This window comes from Suncus etruscus, chromosome 6 (assembly GCF_024139225.1).
Source record: "Suncus etruscus isolate mSunEtr1 chromosome 6, mSunEtr1.pri.cur, whole genome shotgun sequence".
NCBI lineage: Eukaryota > Metazoa > Chordata > Mammalia > Eulipotyphla > Soricidae > Suncus > Suncus etruscus.
The window spans coordinates 25,907,436-25,935,183 of record NC_064853.1 but is presented as its reverse complement, the minus strand read 5'-3'; the positions used below and the strand labels follow the sequence as shown (position 1 = coordinate 25,935,183).

General features: G+C 42.2%; 1 protein-coding gene across 1 annotated transcript; it reads right to left on the bottom strand.

The window, feature by feature from the left end:
• Positions 1–429: 429 nt before the first annotated feature.
• ORC1 (origin recognition complex subunit 1) lies at positions 430–27,748 on the bottom strand. The gene is made up of 16 exons (XM_049775477.1): positions 27,651–27,748; positions 25,921–26,045; positions 21,831–22,009; positions 20,245–20,560; positions 17,391–17,736; positions 14,788–14,892; positions 13,936–14,101; positions 11,008–11,105; positions 8,843–8,944; positions 8,267–8,438; positions 7,150–7,257; positions 6,761–6,910; positions 3,843–3,962; positions 2,940–3,109; positions 2,296–2,383; positions 430–624 (listed from the first exon to the last, which is right to left on the bottom strand). The coding sequence occupies exons 1-16, from the start codon at positions 27,746–27,748 to the stop codon at positions 430–432; spliced, it is 2,538 nt and encodes an 845-aa protein (XP_049631434.1).

The following is a 27,748-nucleotide window of genomic DNA, read 5'->3' as shown; positions in this document are numbered from 1 at the left end:
TCCGACCATCACTGAGGAGTGGGGAGGTGCCCTTGTGTTTTTCTACTTCCGTGTTGCTTCCTTGGACTTCACACACTATCCAGTTTTCTCTCAGATAATACTAATGTAAAGTCTGAAATATTCACCCAGAACTACAGAACAATTTTCCACACAAACTTATGTGTCCCTATTGTGAAATGACAAAATTTAAATCCACAGGGTGTATTACAGAATGGTGTAGTTTCACTGTGGGTCTACTTGGCTGGAGCACTGGCACTCTGAAGTGTGCTCGCCTTTGACCTCCCCACATTTCTGATTTTATTGACTGAATTTTGTAATATCTATACACTTACCAGACACTGAAAAAAAGTTAACAGAACTACTCAAAATTCACAGCTTTAATTTCATATGCTTTGGAAAAGGAATCCCTGCCAGTCACTGCTTTAGTGCTCAGTCCTCTTTCAGCGCGTACAACACATCGTCCTGGCTGACGTTGAGCCGCACCCGGAGGAGCAGGTCATTCCTGCTGGGCTCCACGAGGAGGAGGCGGCAGGCGCCCAGGTTAGTGCAGATGGCCATGGTCTCTGACATGGTAGGGTAGGGCAGTCCTTCCATCCTGCACAGTTCTACATGCTGCCTGTAAACCTAGACACAGAAAGCAGATCTAAGGTCAGTGACAGGGAAAACCTAAAAGGGAAAGTAGCCCTGGGCATTAGGAAATCAGATACATTCTTGTCCCAGGTACCTACCTGCTGGATATATGCAGGCACAGAATACAATGCTGGTTTCAGAATTAGAGAATAGACTGGCCTAAATCTGATTCTACCAATTACTAGAGTGCAAACTCTAGGCAAAGTTTGTTCACTTTTCTCTTTTGGGGTAGAGGGGCATACCTTGAGGTATTTAGAGCCTACTCCGGGCTCTGCCTTCAGGGATCATTCCTGGTGGCGCTTGTAACTTACAGAGTGTTGGGGATAGAACAGGAGGCTGGCAGAGTACAAGACAAGAGCCACACTCACAGTACTATCCCTCCAGCCTACAGATTACTTATTTTTATTGTGATAACTTTTCAGTCAACTTTAATTTTGTCTTTGTGACTTCAGTTGTACCTATTAAATATACTGCCACATTCCTCATAAATTGCTGAACATCACACACAGTCCTAGTCTCCAGGCCTAAGGATTATGTAACTTAGTCATCATTCAAATATATTTGCTTTGCAGATAGTGTACAGGGACAGTACAAGACTCTCAGGAGTACACAAAGGTCTAGAAAATATAAAGTAAAGGCAGAAGGAAACAAGATTCAGACCTTAGATGATTCCCCCCCCCCCCCCCCACACACACACCTCTTTGCTGAGAACATGGTACTGCCTGGTCATCAAGTAATGAAGCAGATATATCTAGTAAGAATAAGGTCCTAAATCCATCCTTAGTCCTGAAAACACCCCATCAGAACTACTAGGTGTGGAGCTAGTGGATCCTGTGCATTCAACTATTCTACCTATACCACCAAATCATGAATGGACAAGAAGGGCTGGAGCAATAGCACTGTGGGTAGAGTGTTTGCCTTACACGCCTTACACGCAGTTGACCCGGGTATGATTCCCTGAACTTGTCAGGAGAGATTTCTGAGTGTAGAGCCAGAAGTAACCCCTGACTGCCACTGGGTATGCACCCCCCCCCACCAATAAAGTATGGCCAAGCTAGATATGAAGCGATAGCACAGTGGGTAGGGCATTTGCCTTGCAAGCAACTGACCTGGGTTTGATCCCTGGCATCCTATAAGGTGCCTGAGTCCATCAGGAGTGATTTCTGAGTGTAGAGCCAGGAGTAACCCCTGAACACTGGTGGGTGTTGCCCAAACCAAAAATAAGTAAATAAAAAATAATGGCCAAGAGTTGCCCCACAAGCACCACTGGGTATGCCCCCTATAAAAAAAAGTCTTATTACCCCACTACTATTTGTCAGGAAATTGTAAGAAGATATATTTGTAATATATTTGTGAGCATGAAGATTTGCATTCTATCCCAGAGCTTCTACATGGTGGTGTGTGTGTGTGTGTGTGTGTGTGTGTGTGTATTTGTGAGCATGAAGATTTGCATTCCATCCCAGCACTTCTACATGGTGTGTGTGTGTGCGTGCAATTCCATGCTAAGAACTTACTCCTTGATCTGTGCACAACAATCACTACTGGTGTTGTTCAGGGAACCATAAAGGGTGCCAGGAATCAAACCCGGGTTGGCAAACACCCTACTCACTGTACTATGGCTCCAGTACCCCCAATGATCCTTTTTAAAAAGGAGATCTCAATCACCTGCTGAAATGTTGCTTCTTCCAATCCTGACCGACGAAACTCTGCAAGGATGGCCCTCAGGAAGTTCTTTTCCACAATTGAAGAATTTCTTAAAGAGAATAAGATGCAAATTTTCATTAGTAGCTGTAACATTAGCCCAGATGTGAACCAAATAAAGTCTGTCTGGGTCTTTAGAGAAGAGGGAACAAAAACAGAAGATACTTTCTCCTATACTATTTGACTATGATAAGATAACCCAACTCCCAGAGTCTCAAAATGACAAGATGGAAAATGCCACTTTGTATCTGAGAGAATATAGCAACTGTCTGGCTAGGTACCAGCACTCCCATTTCATGAACTGAATGTATCAGAATGAAGAGAAGGAGCTGTTTCCTTCTTGTACCTACAACACTTTACCTCATTAAACATCTAGAAAGTAAGACAAAATGGCAATTATTCATTCTAATAAATGGTAATTATATATTATAATTATTCATCATCATAAACGATAATTTTATAATTCAGTTTCGATGACTAGACTATGCCTTTTTGAATGTCTTCAATAAATGCAGGCAGAATACAAGAAAAAGGGACACATGTTCCTCTGACCATCCCACACTGGTCTCCCTCGGTAAGTTCAGCACCAGGAAAAAGAAACATCTTACTTGATAGCAGTAATATATGATGATGAAAACATCTCATCCACGGCTTTCAGTAAATGGGCCACAGTGACCAGGCCTGGGGACTTGAGTGTCGAACAGGAGAACTCACAGATCTCTGTGGCACGCCTACAGATGTCCAAACAGCGTCGTGCATCTCCAGAGAGGGCTGCTACCTATAGGAGGAACATTTTATTCCTGGAGGCCACCAGGCTATCTCAGCACAGGAGAACTAGGTTGAAACGGGCTAGCAAAAGCCCCCTAAAATGATGCCTTGTTTAACTCCCTTTTACCCAGAAGGCTGAGTCTGTGCCTGCTAGCTGTCCCTGCTAACGTCATCAGCTGTGGCCAGCAGACTTGAAAGCTCCATTGCCCAATTATGTCTCTATTCTGCAGCTCAGGTATCCCTACCTCAAAAATTTGTCCAACAAGATATCTGATGCATCTACCATTTAAATTCAGAACTGGGAGAGTGGGGGGAAAATAAATTAAAAACTAATCACACTGTTCCCTTTTGGGAATAAGCTTAAAATATATATACATTTGGCTTTTGGGCTGCAAGCATTGCTTATCAGGACTTATTCCTAGCTCTGATTTCAGGGGTTTCTGCCAGACTGGGGGAACCAGGGCTAGCACCTGGGTTGGAGAGCATGTAAGGCAAGAATGATGATAGTTTTATCACTCCCGCCCTTAATATGTTCATTTAGTTTGTATGTAAACCCACCATATTCAAAGCCTTCAAATGAGATTAAGAAATTACTCTAAAAATTTTGTTTCTTAATTTTGGTTAGTTGCTTTATCAGGACTTACTTTCTAAATTTCTCTTAATTTCCCACTCTTGGCACAGGGTCTCACTTTCAACAAACCCTTAGCATATACTTGCCAACTAGGAACTCCCTGCGCACTTACCTTCCTGCCTACCAGCTGGATGGCATCATCCTCGAAGGCCTTTAAATGTTTGAGTCGGGACAAAAGAATCTGCTGCAGTTGGCTGTAAGTATAAGGCTGGAAGGACATCCTGGTGAGACCCTGGGAATCAAAATGAGAGATCCACTGAGAGTCCAAATGGGAAGCCATCTTTAAGTGCCCAAACCTGTTCCAAGTCCCACATAAAAATTTACAGTTTCTGGGGCCAGAGCGATAGCGCAGCGGTAGGGTGTTTGCCTTACACTTGGCAGACCCAGGACGAACCTGAGTTCGATCCCAGACATCCCATATAATCCCTCAAACCTGCTAGGTGCGATTTCTGAGCACAGAGCCAGGAGTAATTCCCCAGTATCACTGGGCGTGGCCCCAAAAAACAAAAATAAAATTTATAGATCCAAAGATCTGTAAATCTCAGAAATCCTTGTTTAAAGCCCCACGGTCCCCCTAACCCTACTAGGAGTGACCTGGCATAGTTATGAACTTACTCCTCTGCATTTTTAATGAAGGGAAAATACTAAAACACTAAACAAAAATCCAATGATTTCCACACTTCCTCTAGGACTGCCACTGTTTACAGCTCTGACCTGACAAGTATTCTATAAAGCCATATGTATCATTTTTTCATTTAAACCTTAAGTTGTACAGAGGAAGCTAGAATAGCACTCTACAATACACATAGGCAAAGTTATAGCTTTAGCATACACGCCTGAAGGACTTGATGCTGTTTCCTAAAGTGTTGTGTATGTAAATATTTTAGGGGATTATTATGTTACTGACCCTACCCTGATCGGTGATTGTGCCCTACCCTAGGATGTGACCTGGCATTCTGCCCCCACCCTAGGTTGGCTGGGGGATAAAAACAAGGGTCTGTGGAAGGCGAGAGGTGTTTGGCTGGAACTTGTGCCTGAGTCTTTGGACTTCAGTCTTGTCCACCGAATAAAGCTAATATTTCCACAAGCCTGACTGCGAGCTGGAGGGGAAAGACCTCATCCTCCATTCCTCCATCAATTAACCTCTTCAGGGGCTGACTTGCAACACTAAAGTATGAGGTCAATTTACCTGATTTATTTATTATGATCAGCACAACAGATACTGCAGGCAAGAACTTAAATATGTAAAGATAGCTAGTAATACAAAAGCACAATATAAAAATGCCGTCCTCGGGGCCAGAGAGATAGCATGGAGGTAAGGCCTTTCATGCAGGAGGTTTGAATCCCGGCGCCCCATATGGTCCCCCTTGCCTGCCAGGAGCAATTGCTGAGCCTGGAGCCAGGAATAACCCCTGAGCACTGTCGGGTGTGACCCAAAAACCACAAAAAAAAAAAAAAATGCCGTTCTCACACCAATATTTACTGCAGCACTATTTACAATTACCAGACTCTGGAAACAACCCAGATGCCCTTCAATAGATGAATGGATAAAGAAACTGTGGTACATATACACAATGGAATATTATGCAGCCGTCAGGAGAGATGAAGTCATGAAATTTTCCTATACATGGATGGACATGGGATCTATTATGCTGAGTGAAATAAGTCAGCAAGAGAGAGATAGACACAGACTCATCTATGTATTGATTAAAAACCAAAGACATCATTGTAACAATGCCCAGAGACAACAGAGATGGAGGCTGTAAGGACTGGCTCTCAACGTGAAGCTTACCACATAGTGGTGAGTTTAGTTAGAGAGATCACTACACTATCATGACAATGTTAATGAGTGAGAGAAGTAGAATGCCTGTCTCAAATATAGGTAAGGAAGGGGTGGGGAAGGAGGGAGGTGGGGGGACATTGGTGGTAGGAAGGTTGCTCTGATGAAGGGGGGGTATTCTTTTTATGACTGAAATCCCACTACAATCATGTATATAATCATGGTGCTTAAGTAAAGAAAAAAAGATAAAAAAAAAAATAAACATGTAAAGATAACTGAATATTCAGGGTTCTGCAGTCTGAGAGTGCAAAGACCTGGAGCACAAGCTGTGCATACAGTGGGAAGCCCTAGGTTCAATCCCTAGCGCCTCCTGGTGTCCCCAGCATTGCCAGTAAATCCCAGGTGGTACTGAGCAAGGGATAGCCAAAAACAAAGTTTGTAAAAGTAGCAAGACTAAGAAAAGACTTTGTGGAAAATCATGCAATGGTGACATATTTAACTCAAACATAAGAATGTAAGTTTCAGAAATCACTTTTCTCTTGGATGGGAGAGGGACTGTTTTTTGGGTCATACATAGTGACGTTCAGGGCTTACTCATGCTCTGTGCTCACCAATCACTCTTGGCAAAACTGAAGGAGCCTATGTGGCAGAGGATCAAACCAGGGATGGCTGTGTGAAGGTGAATGCTTTAACCCTGTACTGCCTTTCTAGCAGAAACCATAGTTTACTTTCTCACTTTACTTTGCTAGTACTCATTTCTTATTTATTTTCACTCTTCTCCCTCCCCTTACATTTGTTGTCACTGTGATGATTGGCCATGTTGCTCACATATTCAGTTGAGGTGCTTGCCAGAAAATATGTGCTTCCTTGATCTTGGTGCTTCCACACCTACTCATTGGGTGTCCCACTTGGTAGTTACAGTGTTTGTGCATACTAGTTCTAACACTTAATGGGGACATAGTAAGTGCTCATAGACACGTGCTCTCCAAGAAATTCCTGAAATGCTATCTGCACATCTCTTTGTGTTCACAGGGGTTATGCTTCTTTAGTTGTGGTTCTGCTTGTAAATTAAAGCTAGCAGAGCTACCAGATGAGGTGGCACTGGGAACTTGAATTCATGATCATACCCTTACATGGCAGAAGTTTGAGCCACTGAGCAATTCCCCTGGTCCTTCTGCATGCATTTCTGTAGAATCTTTATCCAGCTTATGGATCTGTATGAACAGCTTTAGAATGGTCATGGGACTTACCAATCGACTCGCTACACGGTTTATCATGATACGCTCTGGCAGGTCCATGGTATTGGCAATAGTCAAGACCACAAGTTGGGCTTTCTTGTGAGTAGGCCAATCAAAGAGATTATACATGATATCTTGTTTCTTAGTCCAGAGAAGGTCAAGCTGCCAGAGAAAAGGAGAGAGTTGAAGGGATAATTAGAGACAAAGCCAGGGTACTGAAGTAAGAATTTGTGACCACTGCTTTCCAGGTCACACCAAGCAGTTACATGCCTCTCCCCACCAGAGAAGAATATAGTGAATCAAAGAATGGAGCAAGCTTCCCCACTGGGTCAATACTGAGCGTAAAACAGTGCAGTTAAGAATCATGCCCCATTCTCATCCTACCGAGGGCAATTTCTTACCTCATCCACAAGTAGCACGGTGGTTTCCTGAGAGGGCCTTCCAGCGCAGAATTGTTTTGCCAGCAGTTCTGCTGCATGGTTAGCTGTTGCTTTTTGGCCTGTCAGCTTCTGTCAGTGGAAGGAAATGAGAAGATAATTGACTTGCAAATAGAAGTTATGTAGGGGCTGGAGTAATAGTACAGCAAGTAGGCATTGCCAGGTGTAGAACCTCCCAATCTCTCCCCCAATAAAGAGAGAAAACTTGGATAGTAAAATTTTTATTTTTTTGCCTTTTTTTCTTTTTTGAGTCACACCTAATGTATTTAGAGGTTTCTGAAAACATATCAGGGTTCTCTGATCTTCTTTCAACACGTTTCCATACTCCTAACTATGCCTGATGGGACTCAGAACCATAGAGGATTCTGAGGAGCAAACCTGGGTTAGCCACATACAAGGCAAGCACCTACTCTCACTCCAGCCCCAGTTAACTTGGAATATGTTGAATATAATTGAATATATTCACTCTCAATGTCTTGGCAGACTTGTATTCAGCCAAGTTACTTCAAGCAGTCTTTAAACTTGAGTCAGTCTTCTTTTCTCCCTTCAAAAATTAACTATTTGGGGGGCTAAAGAGACAGTACAGTATTCCAAGCCTTGTACATAGCCAACCCTGGCACCCCACATGATCCACCAAGTTTGTCAGGAGTGATCCCTTAGCAAAGAAAAGGGTAAACCCTGAATACCATCAGGTTTGGCCCCAAAACACTTAAAAAATAAACAAACAAACAAACAAATAAATGATCCTGTTTAAGATACAAAGACTCACTGTCACTCCTCCTCCACCCCTCCAAAATCACTACATGGTCCTATTTATTGTTCTTATATTTTCTTTTCCCTTTTTCTTTTCTTTTTTTTTTCTCTTTTGCTTTTTGGGCCACACCCAGTGGCACTCAGGAGTTACTCCTGGTGCTGCGTTCAGAAGTTGCTCCTACCAGGCTCGGGGGACCATATGGAATGCCAGGAATCAAGCCAGTGTCTGTCCAGGTTAGCTGCGTCCAAGGCAAATGCCTTACCACTGTGCTATCACTCTGCCCCCACATTTTAACTATTTTCTAAAGACCCAAGCAGCTTTGCTTACCTGCAAGATTTGCACATAGACTTGGTGGGGCTCTGTCAGCTTCATGCCATTCACTTCAATGTATTTAAAAGGAGGGACATCATTTGTTTCCGCTGCCTGCTGCAGGCAGCGTATCACTTCATGCACAGTGGCAGTTTTCCCTGTCCCAGGGACCCCAGATATATACATGCACCTATGCCAGAAGGAAATATGTGTGGGTTAGCTAAGTACCAGACCCTCATTCTCTCCTTAGTTAGGAGTATGAGAACATGTGTTGAAGGATGATCAGAGAACCCTGATATGTGGACAAGGGCCGCAAGAACTACCTTAAGCTAGTTGGAGCAGGGTCTGTGTACTTAGATTCACTCAACCAACAAATAATACCTTATGCAAACTACTACCCAAAGAATGCCAGTTACATTTTCTCTGAAAGGCAGAATTTCTATTTATCAAAAAACATTTCAGAAGTCATTTGAAACAATGACTGCCTGTTATAACAGGGAAAGACTATTTCGTTGAACTATTCCATCTGAGTTGTTAATAAATAACAGCAGATGCATTCTGCCCCAACCTCCTCTGTGCCTCAATGTAACTCACCCTCCAGTACGGTCAAGGAGCTTGCTTTCCACGAAGTTGTATATATCTTGAAATTCCTGTTCCCGGCAGGGAAGAGACTCGGGTACAGCAGCAACATGCAGCCTAAATGTGGGAAGAGGAAGACTTTATTAACTTATTTATTTTTATAAATCCATTTACATTAATTTTATTAATTTTTTTAATAATTTATTTAAGCACAGTGGTTAAGAGGAAGATTTTTTTGGTTGTTTTGTTTTGGGGTCACACCCGGCAGCGCTCAGGGGTTACTCCTGGCTCTATGCTCAGAAATCACTCCTGGGGGCCCGGAGAGATAGCACAGCGGTGTTTGCCTTGCAAGCAGCCGATCCAGAACCAAAGGCGGTTGGTTTGAATCCCAGTGTCCCATATGGTCCCCCATGCCTGCCAGGAGCTGTTTCTGAGCAGACAGCCAGCACTGCTAGGTGTGGCCCAAAAACCAAAAAAAAAAAAAAAAAAAAAGAAAAAGAAATAGCTCCTGGCAGGCTCAGGGGACCAGATGGGATGCCGGGATTTGAACCACCCTTCAGCGTCTAAGGCAAACGCCATACTGCTTCACTATCTCTCCGGCCCCAAGATTTTATTTTTTATTCATTTTGTTTTTTGGGCCACACGTGGTGGTGCTCAGGGAACCATATGGGATGCCAGGGATTGAACCCGCTTCTGTTCTGGGTGGGCTGCATCCCTACCACTGTGCTATTGCTCCAGCCCTAAGAGGAAGATTTTAGAAACACTTCGACATCACAAATGGTAAGAACTGGCCTATTTTCGGGGCCGGAGAGATAGCATGGAGGTAAGGCGTTTGCCTTTCATGCAGAAGGTCATCGGTTCGAATCCCGGCGTCCCATATGGTCCCCCGTGCCTGCCAGGAGCAATTTCTGAGCATGGAGCCAGGAATAACCCCTGAGCACTGCCGGGTGTGACCCAAAAACCACAAAAAAAAAAAAAAAAAAAAAAGAACTGGCCTATTTTCTAGTTAAAACTCCATCCACAAATCCAAGACAATGCTTTCTTTCTCAAATCTCTTCTTTGGATTTCAGAATCCCTTTCCTCTCTGAAATCAATGGTCTAAGTCTGGGTAAATGACTACATCCAATAAGAGCTTGATGTAGTTGATTTTTGACAAGACCCTGGCTTATACATTTTGAAAATTTCCACATACTCTAAGGAATACTGTAACTGAGAAGCAATATTCTTTTTTGTTTTGTTTTGTTACTTTTTGAGGTCACACCCAGTGGCACTCAGGGGTTATTCCTGGCTCTGTGCTCAGAAATCACTCCTGGCAAGCACAGGGATGCAGGGATTTGAACCACTGTCCATCCTGGATCAGGTGGATGCAAGGCAAATGCGATACCACTGTGCTATCTCTCCAGCCCGAGAAGTAATATTCTGACTAATCACCGTAATCTCTGAGAAAATGGGGGCAGAAATCTAGAAGAAGAAACTTTCTGGGAGAAATATCTACATTGGCTCTCCCAAGACTCTACTTTTTTAATTTTATTTTATTTTTGGTTTTTGGGCCACACCCGGTGACACTCAGGGGTTACTCCTGGCCCTATGCTCAAAAATTGCTCCTGGCTTGGGGGACCATATGGGATGTCAAGGGATTAAACCATGGTCTGTCCTAGGTGAGCACATGCAAGGCAAACACCCTACCACTTGCACCACTGCTCCGGCCCCTTTACTTTTATTTATTTATTTATTTATTTATTTATTTATTTATTTATTTATTTATTTATTTATGTATGTATTTATTTATTTCAGGGGTTACTCCTGGCTCTGAGCTCAAGAAATTGCTCCAAGGAGGCTCAGGGGAACATATGGGAATCACACCTGGGTCTGCCGTGTGCAAGGTGAACACCCTACCACTGTGCTATTACTCCGGCCCCTATTTTTATTTTTTTTAATTTGTGTTTTGAGCCACATCTAGCATTGTTCATGGATCATATGCAGTGTCAGGGATCAAACCAGGGTTGGATATATGAAAGGCAAAACTGTAATATCATTTCCCTAGCCGTGAAGTATGGTCTTTTCTACACACATTAATTCCTTTTAGTTATTATATACATGAATAATTACAAACACTCCCTTTCTAGGCAAGTAAGACTAGGGTCCATATTCAGTGTTCAAGAGGCTTTGAGCATCATCACCTCAGCCGGGCTTCCTCTAGTATGCTGGTTGGCTCCTGGACAGCCAATTTTCGGTTGCGAATCTGTGGTGTGGCATGACGTGGTGTTCTAGGTTTCGGCTGCATTAAAAAAAGAAAATATATTTCAGAAGGGAAAAGCGCAAAACACCATCTGGATCAAATTTGTTATAGAGAAGTGGTAATTCCTTAGTTCCTGCATAAAGCACTACCTTCCCAGTCACCTCATATCACATATGGATTTTGTTCTTCTCAAAACAACCATCTATTTATTTTCTACAATTAGAAATTGAAACACTCAATAATTTGATGGAAGAGTGAATAAAAATATGGGTTGAATATTATTTTTAAAGTAAAATATCTTAAAAGACACAAAATCATTTTGTTGTTGAATATTGTTTTGTGGCAACACCTGGAAGTGCTCTGGAGACCATTTTAGGGTGCCAGGAATTGAACTGGGATCAGCCATGCTAGAATTAGCATCTTAACCCTATACTATCTATCTATTTATCAAAGACAAGAAATATTTAAGAAATTTTAAAACCCTTGCCCCCGAACAGGATAGATTAGGCAATACAAATAATCTTTAGTTTTCCTCTAGAATTATTTGAAAAGTCAAACTATAGCTTGGTATTCCTTTCAGAACCCTCTTGGACCACTGCTCAGTCTAGGCTAACAGTGCTTTTCTCTTTGTTTCCTTGCTTACTAGAGCAGGCCTGTTAGCCCATCTGCATATGGTTTCCACAAATTACTTGCTTTGCTGGGGGCATTCTGCCTATCCCCCTTCTGCTTCCAGCCTATTACTACTGTAACAGCAGTTACCTCAGCTTTCCCTCAACCAGAAAGCACTTAGACCCCGCCATTTAATGGTTGATTTATGGACTCCTACCTGTGACAGGAAGAAATCCCTGAGATTATCAAGTTGGATTTCAGAGATGTGTTCAGTGCCAGAGCACATACCTTATATATATATACGGCACTGAATTTAAGTTGAAGATGCCACCAACAGGCCAGAGAGATAGCACAATGGTTGCCTTGCACCCAGGATGGACCTGGGTTCAATTCTTGGCATCCCATATGATCCCCAAAGCCTGCCAGGTCTCAGTGCAGAGCCAGGAATAGCTCCTGAGCGCCACCGAGGCAAAAGATGCCACCACCACCAATCTCAAAATAAATAAATAAATAAATAAAATTGGACTTTTGACCCTATTTATTTAATGTTTTGGGGCCACACCAGATGGTGTTCAGGAGTTATTACTCCTGGCTCTGCACTCAGAAATCGCTCCAGGCAGGCCGGGGGACCATATGGGATGCTGGGGATCAAATCCTGATCTGCCGCATGCAAGGCAAACACCGCTGTGCTATCTCTCCAGGCCCCCCCCCCTTTTTTTTTGCCTTGATCTTATTTTTAATTAGGCTAAAATGTTCTCTCCAATCCCAACCCCAATTACCGTTTTCAGGTAGGACCCAGATATAATCAAACCAGAGTACTGGTGACCCGGATGCCTAAAACACTCAAGATAAGGTAAGATGATCACTGGTCCAAATGTGATCTACTGAATTCTCTTCCCTGGAGGTCTCTGATTTAACCCAATCTTATTTCCTTGATAGAAAATAGAGAAGAGATGGTTTTGCTTTTTTTGGTTTGTTTGACATTGTGCATTGCTGGCTTTTTGTGGGGAGAGGGAGTCCTTTCCGCAGGACTAGCTCATAGGGCTGCAACGGTAGTGCTCAGGAGGCCATACAATGCCAGGGATCTAAGTAAGGATCATGGGTATGCCAGGCATGTGCTGTAACATTTTGAACGATTTCCCCAGGACTGGGAGTTAGCATTTATAATGTCTCCTAATCAGGTATTTCCAAACTGATCCAAAGAACAAAATACTCCATGAAACAAGTTTCCTGGACTCAGTCATTGATACTTTCAGGGAAGGTTACAGCAAACATTGATCACATGAAGTGACTAAATTAAGTGTGATTAATCTAAACATTTCTCAAATATACTGAATCTTTTTCCTAATAGATTCCAACATTCTGCTAAAATTCCACTAGAAGAAGAGAGTGTATTTTTCTTTCCATCTTACTGCTATCCATTGTACTAAGTAAGTAGTACTTTCTTGCATCTCAGGTGTTACCAAATGGCACCAAAAGTCAACATAGCCTACAGCTCTAGTTTCAATGTCCACTGAGCAAGAATTAGGAAAAAAGCATTCTACAATGTTTTTTTCGTGTGTGTGTGTGTGTGTGTGGGGGGGGGGGGAATGAATGAGTTGGAGAAGGGGAGTAAAGAGGTTTCCTAAGCACCAACCAGTAGGCTTAGGGGGAGAGGGTTTCCTAGTAATTCTCAGGCAGTAGTTATAGTTCAATGTAAGAGGCTGAGAATGCAGTGTTGTCCAGACCTCTAGGGCTGCAGAGAGCAACCTCAAGGGGAGCGTGTGGTGTCACAGATCCAAATAGGGTCTGTCACTTGCAAAGCATGAACCTTAGCCCTTGAACTGCTTCTTGGTTCTTATCTCTCTATAATCTTTTGTGGGAAATACAAAGATAAGAAGAATTCGGTTCTTAAAATGAACTTGCATGAAAAAAAAATCATTATTTACTAGGCTCATTTTCAATATTAAAGTTCACTTAGGGCCTCTTCTTTTGATCTGTGCTCAAAATCTGTTAGTAAGAATGGAACCCAGCATTCACATCACAATTTCTTTCCTTTCTGATTTTTGGACCAACCAGCTGTATTCATGATTTACTCCTAGTCGGCACTCAGAGATCACACCTGGCATTGCTTGAAGGACCCTTGCTTGAAGGCAAGGGATTAACTAGGATCTATGGGTAAAATAAATACAAGCATCTTAACCCATATACTATCACTCCTGACCCATAATTTAAAAATTAACACAGAAATGTTTCACTGAAAAATCTAAAAGAATCGTACAGTTTTCTTTGGTGTCTTGGATGGGGTCTGTAAGGAAGAACGTCTTGGTGTTCTTCTTGGAGTGGGTAATGTAGAAGCTTCTTCCTCCTCATTTTCATCATCTGAAATCTCTGCTTCAGGCAGGAATTCTTCCTCTTCTTTGTCACTTTTACTATTACCTAAAAAGCTGAATGGCAAGACACACAGTTTTCCAATATTCAGTATTTGGAATACTGAATACAAGAAAAACAGGTCAGTGTGGGTTAGAGGCATTGCAGCCTCTTCTGGGAATGAAGCCAACTTGCTTGGTGCTTACTACTGACAGGCTCTGATAAGGGATTTCTTCTATTATCCTAATAAGCTCCACATATGACCTAGATATTATCATTCCTGTTTTATAGAGAAGGAAATGGAGATTTAGGATGCGTAAGTAACCATACCAAGACTACGCAGATAATAACTGAGAAACTTAGGTTCAAAGCTAATTCTTTTTTTTTTTTTTTTGGGTCACACCCGGCAGCGCTCAGGGGTTACTCCTCGCTCCACACTCAGAAATCGCTCCTGGCAGGATTGGGGGACCATATGGGATGCCGGGATTCAAACCGATGACCTTCTGCATGAAAGGCAAACGCCTTACCTTCATGCTATCTCTCCAGCCCCTCAAAGCCAATTCTAACAGAATCAAATTTTTATATTCTTAAGTGCCCATTACTTAAATCTTGCTGAGTGGGATTATAGGTTACAGTTCCATTCAAATGATAATATTTATGTGAAATACGAATTTTAATAGAAACACAAGACTGTAAGAAATAAGGTTACAGATATCACAGACAGTAGTGGCACATTTGCCGGCCTGTTAAGGAGCAGTCATACCTAAGCTGTTGTCTAATCCGTTTCATGGTCAAGAGTGAACTCCTTCTGCTAGTCCGATGGGGAGTAGTGGTACCTTCATCCCCAACTTCTGGTTCTTCTACCTTCCTGCAGGTTATCATACAAAACATGGAAAACAGTTCAGGGTATACGGGATGAGCAACAGGTATTAGAAGATAACCAGATGGCATGAGTAGCTTCTATTCTTTTTACAAGTTTTTTTTTTGTTTTGGTTTTTGAGTCACACCTGGCAGTGCTCAGGGGTTACTCCTGGCTCCACATTCAGAAATCACTCCTAGCAGGCTTGGGGGACCATATGGGATGCCGGAATTTGAACCAATGACCTTCTGCATGAAAGGCAAACGCCCCACTTCCATGCTATCTCTCTGGCCCATTTTTGTTTGTTTGTTTGTTTGTTTGTTTTTTTAATTATACCCAGTGATACTCAGGGCTTTCTCCTGGCGAATTCAGGGGACCATAAAGAGTGCTGGGGATGGAACCTGGATCAACTGCATACATGGTAAGCACATTACCCACTGTACTATCACTCTGGCCCCTTACAACTATTTTGGAAGAAACTAATTACACCTTGCTAAAAATATTTATAGTCTTCAAGCCAGAGAGATAGTAGCACAACAGATAAGGGGCTTACTTGTTACCCTGCATACAGCAGACCTACGTACCCGACATGGTATCTCATACTTCACCAGAAGAGATTCCTGAGTGCAGAGCCAGGAGTGGCCCCAAACAAACAATAAATATTTGGGAATTAGTACACATGGAGGTAGACAGTAGTGTGTAAGGTGCCTTGCATACAACAGACCCAGGTTTGATCTCTGATACTCCATGTGATCACTAAACTTGCCAGGAATGATACTAGTGTGTATGTAGAGCTGAGATAAATAAGCTCTTATCACCGAAAAACCAAAGCAAAACAAAACAAGTCAAGTCTAGGATGGCTGTATTTGAAAACACAATGATTTTCTTGACATGATTCCTGTAAACAATACAGCAGAATTACTTACATAGTATTCATAGTGTACCAGGAATTACAGATCATGTAGATGAATGTATATGTATAGGGATTGTATGTAAAAACTATGTCATTTTAAATCAGAGCTAGTTTAATATCTGCAAAGTTCCTGGAACCAATCACAAAGCAGATACAGATGGGACAGCAGTAACTTAAATTTTTTTTTTTTTGCTTTGGGCCACACCCAGTGACGCTCAGGGGTTAGTCCTTGCTTGGGGGACCATATGGGATGCTAGGGGATTGAAACATGGTTGGTCCTAGGTTAGCGCGTGCAAGGCAAACACCCTACCTCTTGCGCCACAGCTCCAGCCCCAGCAGTAACTCAAGTTTCACTCAAACCTAGAGATTAAAATTTCCTTAACACACTGTAATAGTTTAAATCAGACTTAATACCCTCATTTAGAAACCAGATAAACTAATCTCAGACAGTTTCTTGGTCTTTCTGGTTTTTCTCTTCATGAATTTACTGTCAGGTCTAAATATAAGTAGAAGACATTTATATATTTAATTTATGGAACTTATCAAGCAAACCTATTATAGTCAAGTGCTGGCATTTCTAAGCAGGAAACAGTGAAATGCATGATTTCATGTTTACACTTTACTTGCACAGCCTATTATTTACAAAACATTGTCTGGTATCAAGATATAGTTTGTTCTAGATATATTTTCTTCTTGTACTACATGGATTTGAGAGTAGTTTAAAGAAATAATAAAATGACTATTAAAATGTGGCAAGGAGCCACAATAAGTAATGAAAACCAGGACTTCCATTTTCCTTTGTTCTGAGGGTGGGTTTGGTCTCACTGTTTTCTCAGAGGTAGTAGCTCCTGATGGTGCTCAGGCACCATATGCTGTTGGGAATAAACCAAAGTTGGCTACATGCAAGGCAAGTGGCTTGTCCCCAGTACAATGTCTCTGGCCTGCCTTATTTATTATTAATAAGGAGCAATGCTTAAGTTGATGCATGAAGTACCAAGGATCAAACTAGGCCCTGTAAGTGACATGCATATGTGTGTGTGTGTGTGTGTGTGTGTGTGTGTGTGTGTGTGTGTGTGTGTGTGTGTTCTGCCATTTGATCTATGCTTCCAGCACCAATCAATTGATTTTACAGGACTATTGGGCTTATCAGTTATTCAAAGAGCATTTCAAAAATGAATACTTAGATAGTCATTCATTACTTCTGGAAAGAGGTATGAAGTCTGTTTCAGAAAAACATCAGGGTGATTCTTTAACAACCTACTGTTCTTTTTTTTTTGGGGGGGGGGGCACACCCAGAGATGCTCAGGGGTTAATCCTGGCTATGCACTCAGAAATCACTCCTGGCTTGGGGGACCAGATGGGATGCCCGGGGATCGAACCATGGTCCATCCTAGGCTTGGGCGCAAGCCCAACCGTGGTCCATCCTAGGCAAGGCAGACGCCTTACAGCTAACACCACATCTCTGGCCCCCATAGTTGGATTTCAGTCATCGAAATAATCTACTGTTCTAACTACATCAACTGTGACCAATACATTTTACATCACATGAAAGATAAAGATTTGCTTTCTGGAAGCAGGGTCAGGTCTCAGTTACCTCCTTATGATGTTTTCTGGTTTCAGAATCACAGATGACTCTGAGGAGGATTTCTGTCTTCCTGCTATAGGGCTAATTGTTGTTTCAAAACAACTCTCTGTAGTTTTCAAAACTGGAACTCTAGATCTTAGAGTTAGGCAACATTTAGGTATGGCCTTCTTGTCGGTCTTTGTTTCATCTGGTGTTTTCAGAACTGGAGACAAAAGCTGACGCCCTTCAGGATCTGACCTCTTGGAAGGAGAGGTAACCTCAGAGAAGGCCACTTTCCGTTTAGTTCTTCCACAAGAATCCAATGACGTCCATGAAGTCTGTTTGGAATTCTTACTACTGGGTGTACAGGGGGAACCTAAATCCAAAGGAAATTGCCAGAAACATGGTGTGAATTTCTTATTTAAGTTGTTGGGTTATGCAAAGCAGTGCTCACAGGTTGGTTATTTCTGCCTCTGTACTCAGGAATTACTCCTGTGGTGCTCAGGGAAACAATATGGGATACATAAGGATCAGCTACATGCATGGAAAGTACCCTATCCTACCTTACCCACACTACTCACTGTACTACCCTGGGATACATGGACAGCACTCTATCCACTGTACTATCTTTCAAACCCTTGGCATGAATTTTATAACCATAACTAAACACCATTTCTGTAAAGAAAAACTTCTGTGAAAAAAAATCTTAAGGGGCTGGACAGATAGGACAGCAATAGGGCATTTGCCTTAGACACAGAAGGATGGGGCCCGGAGAGATAGTACAGCGGCGTTTGCCTTGCAAGCAGCCGATCCAGGACCAAAGGTGGTTGGTTCGAATCCTGGTGTCCCATATGGTCCCCCGTGCCTGCCAGGAGCTATTTCTGAGCAGACAGCCAGGAGTAACCCCTGAGCACCGCCGGGTGTGACCCAAAAACCAAAAAAAAAAAAAAAAGACACAGAAATATGATGAGTCAGGAGCAATTTCTGAGCACAGAGCCAGGAGTCACCCCTGAGCGCTGCCGGGTCTGACCCAAAAACCAAAAAAATAAATAAATAAATTAAAAATAAATAAATAAAAACAAAAAAACTTAAGTTTTCTGAGTTGTTATCACTGTATGACAACCCTGCACACACCAGATCTTTAGTGACTCAATTATTTAGGAAAGGCATAGACATAAGACTCTCACAACAAATACAGGTTTTCAAAAGAATCAAGGAGTTATTAAGTTATTAAGCTATGAAAATTAGTACCTTTTCCCCCCAAGCTCATTAGAAGTAATAGATGTCTGGACCATCTTTCTCCTTCAATTATCAACTATCAAACTATTAACAATCAAATCTAAATGTCTTGCAAAATCAAGTCAAAAGATACTATTTTTTGGGGCCGGAGCAACAGCACAGTGGATAGGCATTTGCCTATACATACAGTCAGCCTGAGTTCAATACCCAGCATTCCTTATGGTCCCCCAAGCCTACCAGAAGTAATTTCTGAGCACAGAACCAGGAGTAACCCCAGAGCAAACAAACAAACAAAAAAAAAAGATACCATTATTCCTGTATTTAGAGAGTAGATTATTATTTTTTCTTAATTATTTATCTGTTTTCCAAATGCTTAATCTATTTATGTTCAGCTCCCAAAAAAATGCTGTGCTAAGGAAATATTAATAATGTGAGGCTTGAGAGATAGCATGGAGGTAGAGCGTTTGCCTTGCATGCAGGACTATGGTTCGAATCCCGGCATCCCATATGGTACCCCGAGCTCACCAGGAGCGATTTCTGAGCATAGAGCCAGGAGTAACCCCTAAGTACTGCCGGGTTATGACCCCAAAACCAAAAAAAAAAAAAAAAGAAAAAGAAAAAGAAAATAATGCAGGGCCCAAGAGATAGCATGGAGGTAGGGCGTTTGCCTTGTATGCAGAAGGACGGTAGTTCGAATCCCAGCATCCCATATGGTCCCCTGAGCCTGCCAGGAGAGACTTCTGAGCATAGGCCAAGAGTAACCCGAGTGTTGCCGGTGTGACCCAAAAACCGAAAAAAAATAAATAAATAAAAAAAAAATAAAAGGTATGTGTACGCTATCCAAGTATCCACTGACAGATAAATTAGATATCCAAAATGTAAAGACACCCAAAAGATCATCACACAAGTTTTTGGTTTTTTTTTTTTTTTTTGGTTTTTGGGCCACACCCGGCAGTGCTCAGGGGTTACTCCTGGCTGTCTGCTCAGAAATAGCTCCTGGCAGGCACGGGGGACCATATGAGACACCGGGATTCGAACCAACCACCTTAGGTCCTGGATCGGCTGCTTGCAAGGCAAACGCTGCTGTGCTATCTCTCCGGGCCCTCTCACACAAGTTTTAAAAGGAAAGAAAATGTTCACATATGAAACAAAATGGATCAACCTTGAGGAGGTCTTGCTAATATAATTAAGTTTTTCTGAAAAGGACAGCACTATTAGTCCACACAGCTGAGCCAGTAGGATTTATGAAATTCCAAGACAATGCTGAATGGTGATTACCAGAGTATAAGGATTTAGGGAAATGGGATGTGAGAAATTATTTTTTGGCTGCTGAGTCTAAGGACTAGAAGATGTCAATGGGGCAAGGGTGATACTTTAAAAGGCCGAGAGCACTTGATTTACAGTCTGAAACCCTAGGCTTGATCCCTAAGCACTACTGGATATGGGCCCCCCAAATCAAACTAATGATGATGATGGGTACAGTGTGAATGTACTGAGTACCAGTAAGTTGTATGCTTTAAAAGTTAAAATGGTTAAGTATGTATCAACATGTATCTACTCAATAGTTGTACTAACTCAAAACTTGAACATGTCGATCATATTACTTTGGACAGTCAATATTTCCCCATGACCATTCAATACTTACCACCTAGCTCCAGTTTCTTTCTTGCTTTTGGTGTGACAGGATGAGTAGGAGTTTGTCGACTTTTGGAGGTGGAATGCCGTGACTCAATTCTTTTGGTCACAGGTTCTGCTGTCCTCCCAGGGCGTTCTGGGCTGTTAGATTTGGCATGCCTGGGCACCTGGTATCTAGGACTGCCTTTCTGTAGTTTACTCAACTCAGCAAACACTTCTGGGGTTAGTAGTCGAAAATTCTTCTCATCCCAAGACAGTTTCACAAAGAATATTTTTTCATTTTTCAGATCCTTGGGTATTTTTTCATCTGGGGCTAAAGGTATAACCTGAATTCAGGAATATGCATAGATATAAATAGGAAGAAATGAGGAACAAAAGAGTCAAAACAATGCCCCAGGAAAACTAAGATTTAATAGTATGTGTTTGCATTTGTACTTGGAACATCAATTTTCTAAAATCAAGAGACACAACAAATAAGATATAACATACTTTTGCAGACTTTTCATTGATCTCCATATCCTACACTGCTTCTTTTCTAGTTCATTCTATTCACACATGCCAGATCTTCCCATGAAATCTTCTCTAAGGCACTTCCCCTTCCTCAGTTTATATTGGCTCCCCCTATCGCAAGATCATATCACTTAAACTGGTTCCCAATGCCTTCTAAACTCTGGCCCCTTGTATCTCCTAAGTGACCACTATTGCTCAAAATGGTCACTAATCAAGTTTGTTCATCACAGTCCTTATTTCCACCTCAGGGCCTTGCCTAAATACCTTCTTTCCTCTGCTTTTCAATCTACCTGCTTTAATGACTTTATCTGCCTTTTACTCACCATTCATTCAACAGGAATATTTTTATTGTATACATTATGCTGGGTCCATAGATTAGAAAAATATATCACTATGATCAACCTAGACCTAAGTATCTCTGGCCTACTATTAAATCAATTACCCCATTTACAATATAACCAAATTTCACAGTAAGATCTTTTTTTTTTTTTTGGTAGTTTTTGGGTCACACCCGGCAGTGCTCAGGGGTTACTCCTGGCTTCATGCTCAGAAATTGCTCCTGGCAGGCACGGGGGACCATATGGGATGCTGGGATTCGAACCGATGACCTCCTGCATGAAAGGCAAACGCCTTACCTCCATGCTATCTCTCCAGCCCCTCACAGTAAGATCTTATCTTGAAGAACAATCTACCAAGAGACATTTTCTATTTCCTATTTCATCCTTATACGTGAGATGTAGGCAGAAAGCAGAGAATACTAAAAATCTTACTTTGCAAGATAAATTGGAGTCAATAATATTTTTGAGGCAATCGAGTGTAAGAAAAAGCAAGAAGGGCCCAGAGAGATAGCACAACGGCGTTTGCCTTGCAAGCAGTCGATCCAGGACCAAAGGTGGTTGTTTCGAATCCCGGTGTCCCATATGGTCCCCCATGCCTGCTAGGAGCTATTTCTGAGCAGACAGCCAGGAGTAACCCCTGAGCACCGCCGGGTGTGGCCCAAAAACCAAAAACAAAACAAAAAAAAAAGAAAAAGAGAAAGCAAGAAGTAAGTATCAACATAGAACTGAGGATCAAGGCAACACCTACCTGAACAGGGCCAATGATGGTTTCAGCATTAACGATGTTGTCACAGCTTGGGTAACCATACCAGAACAGCTCCTGTGCACCAGGCTTCCGGCCCAACAAATGCTGCTTCGTCAAAGGAATTTCACAGAATCGGTAAAACCACTGTACTCTGGCATGCTTCTTAGAGTAACGGTTAGAAGCTAGGAGGGATTCACAAAAAGGACACTTAAAAAATACAAGAACATTTTATTGAGGACATCGTAAGTCAATAAGTACCTAATATTTGATGAAGATATTATGTTTAATTCTCAAAAGTAACTAAAAAGGTAAATATGGTGACTACCTCCCTTTTTCAAATAACCAAGGTATAAGAATCTTTTTTTGGGGGTTTGGGGGGAGAGTGGTGGTCACACCTGGCCACGCTCAGGGGTTACTCCTGGCTCTACACTCAGAAATTGCCCCTGACAGGCTCAGGGGACCATATGGGATGCGAGCCACCATTTGTCCTGGATAGGCTGCGTGCAAGGCAAACGCCCTACCACTGTGCTATCTCTCTTAAATCTTAAATAGTTTGTCAGTGCCGGGGGCCAACAAGCACTTACCAAATGCTCAAGCTCTTCTCATTCTGCTCTACTTCTACTTTGCTTTTTTGGGGCCACATGCTCAGGAGTTATTTCTGGCTGTGCGCTCAGAAATCGTTTCTGGCTTGGGGGACCATATGAGATGCTGGGGGATTGAACCATGGTCTGTACTAGGTTAGCGGCATGCAAGGAAAATGCCCTACCACTTGTGCCACCGCTCTAGCCCGTCTGCTCTACTTAATGGAAATACCCTTGAGAGGACCATTAGAATTACAAGCATTAAATGGTCCTGCAAGTCAAAGATTATAAAGTTATCAAATAGTAGCAGCACAAAAATTTTAGCAATAATCAGTCTGGCTACAGAGATGGTATGCATGCAATCTTCTGCCTTATCACAATACCATTCATTGGTTCCGTGCTTTCATTAGCTCCAAGTAAAAGGACATACACTCACTTTTTTACACGATCATTGCCAGCATATGCCATCTTTTTAGTTCTCTTCAGAAAAAGATGGAAGCCACCCAACCAACAGAGGACCACGCAAAGATTCTAAAATCTATATACACAGGCATAGTTTTGATATAAATGACATTGCCAAAATGCTTCCCCTAGGGGATCTAAGTTTAATACCTAGTTTTTTCCTTTTATACTTAACAAATATGGTAACACATTTATCCAATCTATCAGCTGTTTCTTTCAGGCATATAAGTAGTCACAGTATAGCTTACAATATCAGTCCTCTTTTACAAGTTTTGTGCAACTTGAAATGGCTGTCTTTCTTTTTTTTTATTGGCCACACCTTGTGACGCTCAGAGGTTATTCCTAGCTATGCACTCAAAAATTGCTTCTGGCTTGGGGGACCATATGGGAGGCCAGGGATTGAATTGCGGTCCGTCCTAGGTCAGACATGTGAAAGGAAAACGCCCTACCACTGTGCCACCACTCTGGCCTCAAAATGGCTGTTTTTCTTTTTTTTTTTCTTTTCTCGTGAAAGAGATAGATTGAGAGGGAGTGGAAAGAAAACGGGAAAGGAGAATGAGAAAGGGGGATGGGAGGGCCTGAGGAGGGGAGGGGAGAAAAGGAAGAGAGGAAAAGAGAAAAGAAAAAGAGATAAAGGGGAAGGATATGGAGGGGAGAGAGAAGAGAATGGAAAGAGAGAAAATGAGAAGAGGATGGGACCAGAGGGAAGAAGGGGGAGAGAAGGGAGATAGAAAGAGAGGAAAGAAGGGAAGGGAAGGAGAGGGGAATCAATGGCTGTCTTTCAAGGTCAAAGACACAGGACATCTGGTAGTGTGCTTACCTTGCACACACCAACACAGGTTCGATCTACAGCATTGCATATTTCCTCTAGCCTCATTAGGAGAGATCCCTGAGCTGTTAGGAGTAAGCCCTGAACACTACTGGTTGCAGCCCCCTCTCTCAAAATTTTTTCTTAAATTTTTGTGGCTGGTGTGATAATAAAGTGGGCAGGGTGTTTGCCTTGCATGCAGCAGACCCAGGTTTGATCTTCAGTACCCTGTATAGTCCCCCAAGCCACTCAGGAATGAAATGATCCCTGAACACAAGAACCAGAAGTAAGCCCTGAGCAATGCTGGGTATGAACTAAAAACAGAACAAAACAAGAAGATCAAACCGTTATCTTTCTTCTTAATCCGTAATTGATGAACTTCCTTTCCACCTTCTGCACTGTTTTTGTTTTTATCTTTATTTAAGCACCGTGATTACAAATATGATTGTTGTTGTATGATTTCAGTCATGTAAAGAACACCCCCCTCCTTCTGCATTGTTTTACCGAATGACTAATACCTCAAAACTGAGGATGTGTGGCAAGCACCTGACCGACTGTACTATTTCTCTGGCCCTACACACAAGTCTTTCTAGGTAAAATATCTAAAGACTTGTTGTCCTGAGTATCAGCTGATATTACTACCTAACCCAAATTACCTCTATTTTTTTAATTTCCAATTTTTTTTTCGTTTTTTTTTTTTTTTTTTTTTTTTTGGGCCACACCCGGCACTGCTCAGGGGTTACTCCTGGCTGCTCAGAAATAGCTCCTGGCAGGCACGGGGGACCATATGGGACACCGGGATTCGAACCAACCACCTTTGGTCCTGGATAGGCTGCTTGCAAGGCAAACGCAGCTGTGCTATCTCTCCGGGCCCTTTTTTTTCGTTTTTGAGCCACACCTGGTGACGCTCAGAAATCGCTCTGGCTTGGGGCACCATATGGGACGTTGGGGGATTGAACCGTGGTCTGTCCTAGGTTAGCACGTGCAAGGAAACAAACACCCTTCCGCTTGCACCACTCTGGCCCCTAATTTCCAAAATTTACTACTAACTTGCTCATGTCAAAATTAAAGAGGAAAGGGAAGAAAAAAAAAAGCAGTACAAATCACCTATGACTTGTTTTTCTTCCTTCCCTTCCCTGTTGATGCTGTACTATAATGGCTAGGGAATGCACACATTCTGGGTAGTGGTTTTTTTGTGTTGAGCTATGGTGTTCACTGGTAGAGCACCCATCATGTTGTGATGTGATCCCTTACTCACTGAGGATAACACTTGTTCATACTAACAAGTAGGGTGGCAAATCTTGTTTTGCTTAAATACATGCCAACACACAAACTTTCATTGTGTCACTCTTTTGTTTGTTTGTTTGTTTTTGGGCCACACCTGGCGATGCTCAGGGGTTACTCCTGGCTGTCTGCTCAGAAATAGCTCCTGGCAGGCACGGGGGACCATACGGGACACCGGGATTCGAACCAACCACCTTTGGTTCTAGATCGGCTGCTTGCAAGGCAAACGCCGCTGTGCTATCTCTCCGGGCCCATCATTGTGTCACTCTTTTTTTTTTTTTTTTTTTTTTTTGGTTTTTGGGCCACACCCTGTGACGCTCAGGGGTTACTCCTGGCTATGCGCTCAGAAGTTGCTCCTGGCTTCTTGGGGGACCATATGGGAGCCGGGGGATCGAACCGCGGTCCGTCCTAGGCTAGCGCAGGCAAGGCAGGCACCTTACCTCCAGCGCCACCGCCCGGCCCCCGTGTCACTCTTATTTACAATACTCAAATTCATTTTTTAACCAGACATTGAGGCTGAATTATTTTATTCAAAGCACCACAGATTAAAGAGAACAGAGCTGCAAAGATCATACTTCATAAGTGCAGTGACAACACGAATTGACTCAGTCTCACATTCGCCAAGTGAGCACTTTTCCTCCAAGCCATCTCCTGACCCCTACCCCATCACCTATTTTTACTTTTCTCCTACCTTTCTGAATTCATCTTTCACTCCATTGTAAAAATCCTGCCCTATATCCCTACATTTTATGGAAAGGCTAAATTCTTTCACACCTGCCCCAGTTTATCTAACACCACTCCAGTTAGTTCACTGGATGAAGATATAGTGAATAATACATGAGCGGGCCCATTTCAGAATCCAGGGATCCCGGATTAAATGTTACTGAAATAGAATCACCCTCCCCCTATTCCTACCACTCGCAAATTCATGAGAAACGGTTTCTCATCGCAAACTCACCATCTTCAAACAACTCAGTCAATCTAGCAACATACGGGTTTTCTGCATCATCCCCTTCAATAAGCACACACTGTCCAACTCTGACGTGAATCTCAGTTGAACAATCTCTTTTCACACTAATTTCTCTAGAAATAAGAAAAGGAGTTACGTTAGGCACGGAGGGTGGGACAAGTTCTTCTGACTCTGAACAGAGAAAAATTCTCTGCAACTGGAAAAGACTTTAAATTGTTTCCTGGGTAAATTGGTTTACCCAGCTAAAGGCAAAAGTAGATAATATGGGTTGGAGAAACTACTTTAATATGATGACTCCATATGAACCCATTTCTAACTTGTTCATCCCTCATCTCAAGGATCACTCTGGTCAGGGAGAGTGAAGTACTGAGGATTAAATCTGGACCTCATGCAAGCCCTGCTTGCTATACTCTCTTCTGAACCTTATTCAGTTCATAACAAAGAACAAACTTCCACAGGCATAAAATCTCCCCCATTATCACTGTTTTGAGGTTAATGTATTGGGAATAAAGTAACACCGTTTAACCCTACCCTGCTATTACCATATATACTCAGGTCATAAAGGTAATTTGATTCAGTGCGTGCACATAGCCTCCGGTTGTCTTTTGTCATCTGCTGGAGGAAGTGGTGCTTCAGCTCATTCCAAAGTTCCAGCTGAGCTGAAGAGTTGGATGGCTGAACTGAACTGGATGCCACTGTAACACACAGTATTCTGCACTTTGTATGAGACCTAAAGGAGTGATGATATCTGCGAACACAGTGATGATGACAATGTCTGTGCTGATACCCTCATATCAGATACAGCTGAAGCTCTGTTTGGACTTACAGAGGATGAGGAGGAGGAATCCAGTTTTGAAGGATTTTAACCTTTGTGATTTAGCTTGATTACCTGTTAAGCTATGGTTTTCTGCACTTTATTTAAAAAATTATTGTTGCTAGCTTAGTTTTTCTTTAGCAAGAAATATTGAAAAACATTTAACCTACTGCTACTGATTCCTCAATTATTGTAACTCTTTGGGTATATATTTTAAATTTTGAAATTTACTAGTGGCTGCTGCATTTTCCACCTCGGCTTACACTCGAGTCACTAAGTTTTCCCAGTTTTGGGGGTAAAATTGGGGGAGGGGGTCGGCTTATACTATATGGTAAATAGCATTGCATAGTTTGCTTATATATTAAATATCCAGATATTTTATTATACATATTACATTAAATTGGGTTTGGTTTTGTGTCAAACCTGGTGAAGCTCAGGGCTTATCCTGGCTCTGCAGGCTTGAGGGAATCACATAGAGTCCCAGGGATCAAGCCCATGTGCAAGGCAAGCACCTACCCACTGTACTGTCATTTCAGCCCTATACATATATTTTATTAACCTGACACCTTCCTCTTTCATTAAGTGCTATATTAATGCTAGTGTCTATCTTAATTTTTTTCTGGAAGCACTCAGAAGTTGCTCCTGGCTGGCTCGGGGAACATGTGGGTGCCAGGGATTGATCCCAGGACCGTCCCTGGTTGGTGGAGTGCAAGGCAAAGGCCCTACCTACTATTGTTTCAGCCCCTATCTTCTTGAATCAAACAAAACTCACAGCTAACTCATATTTATCATTCCTCTATCTTTTAGTAACTAGAACATGCTCAATACACTTAAAAGATGTAATAACAAGAACATGCTGTCTAACACATAAGTTAAGCTGGCCAACCAAAGAACTGTCACTTACTTATACGTCTTGGTCCATTGCTTTTGATCCACCAATGGCCTTCCAACCCACGATAACATACATTTGGTACTCAGTCTTGTAGAATAGCGTGCTGCCAT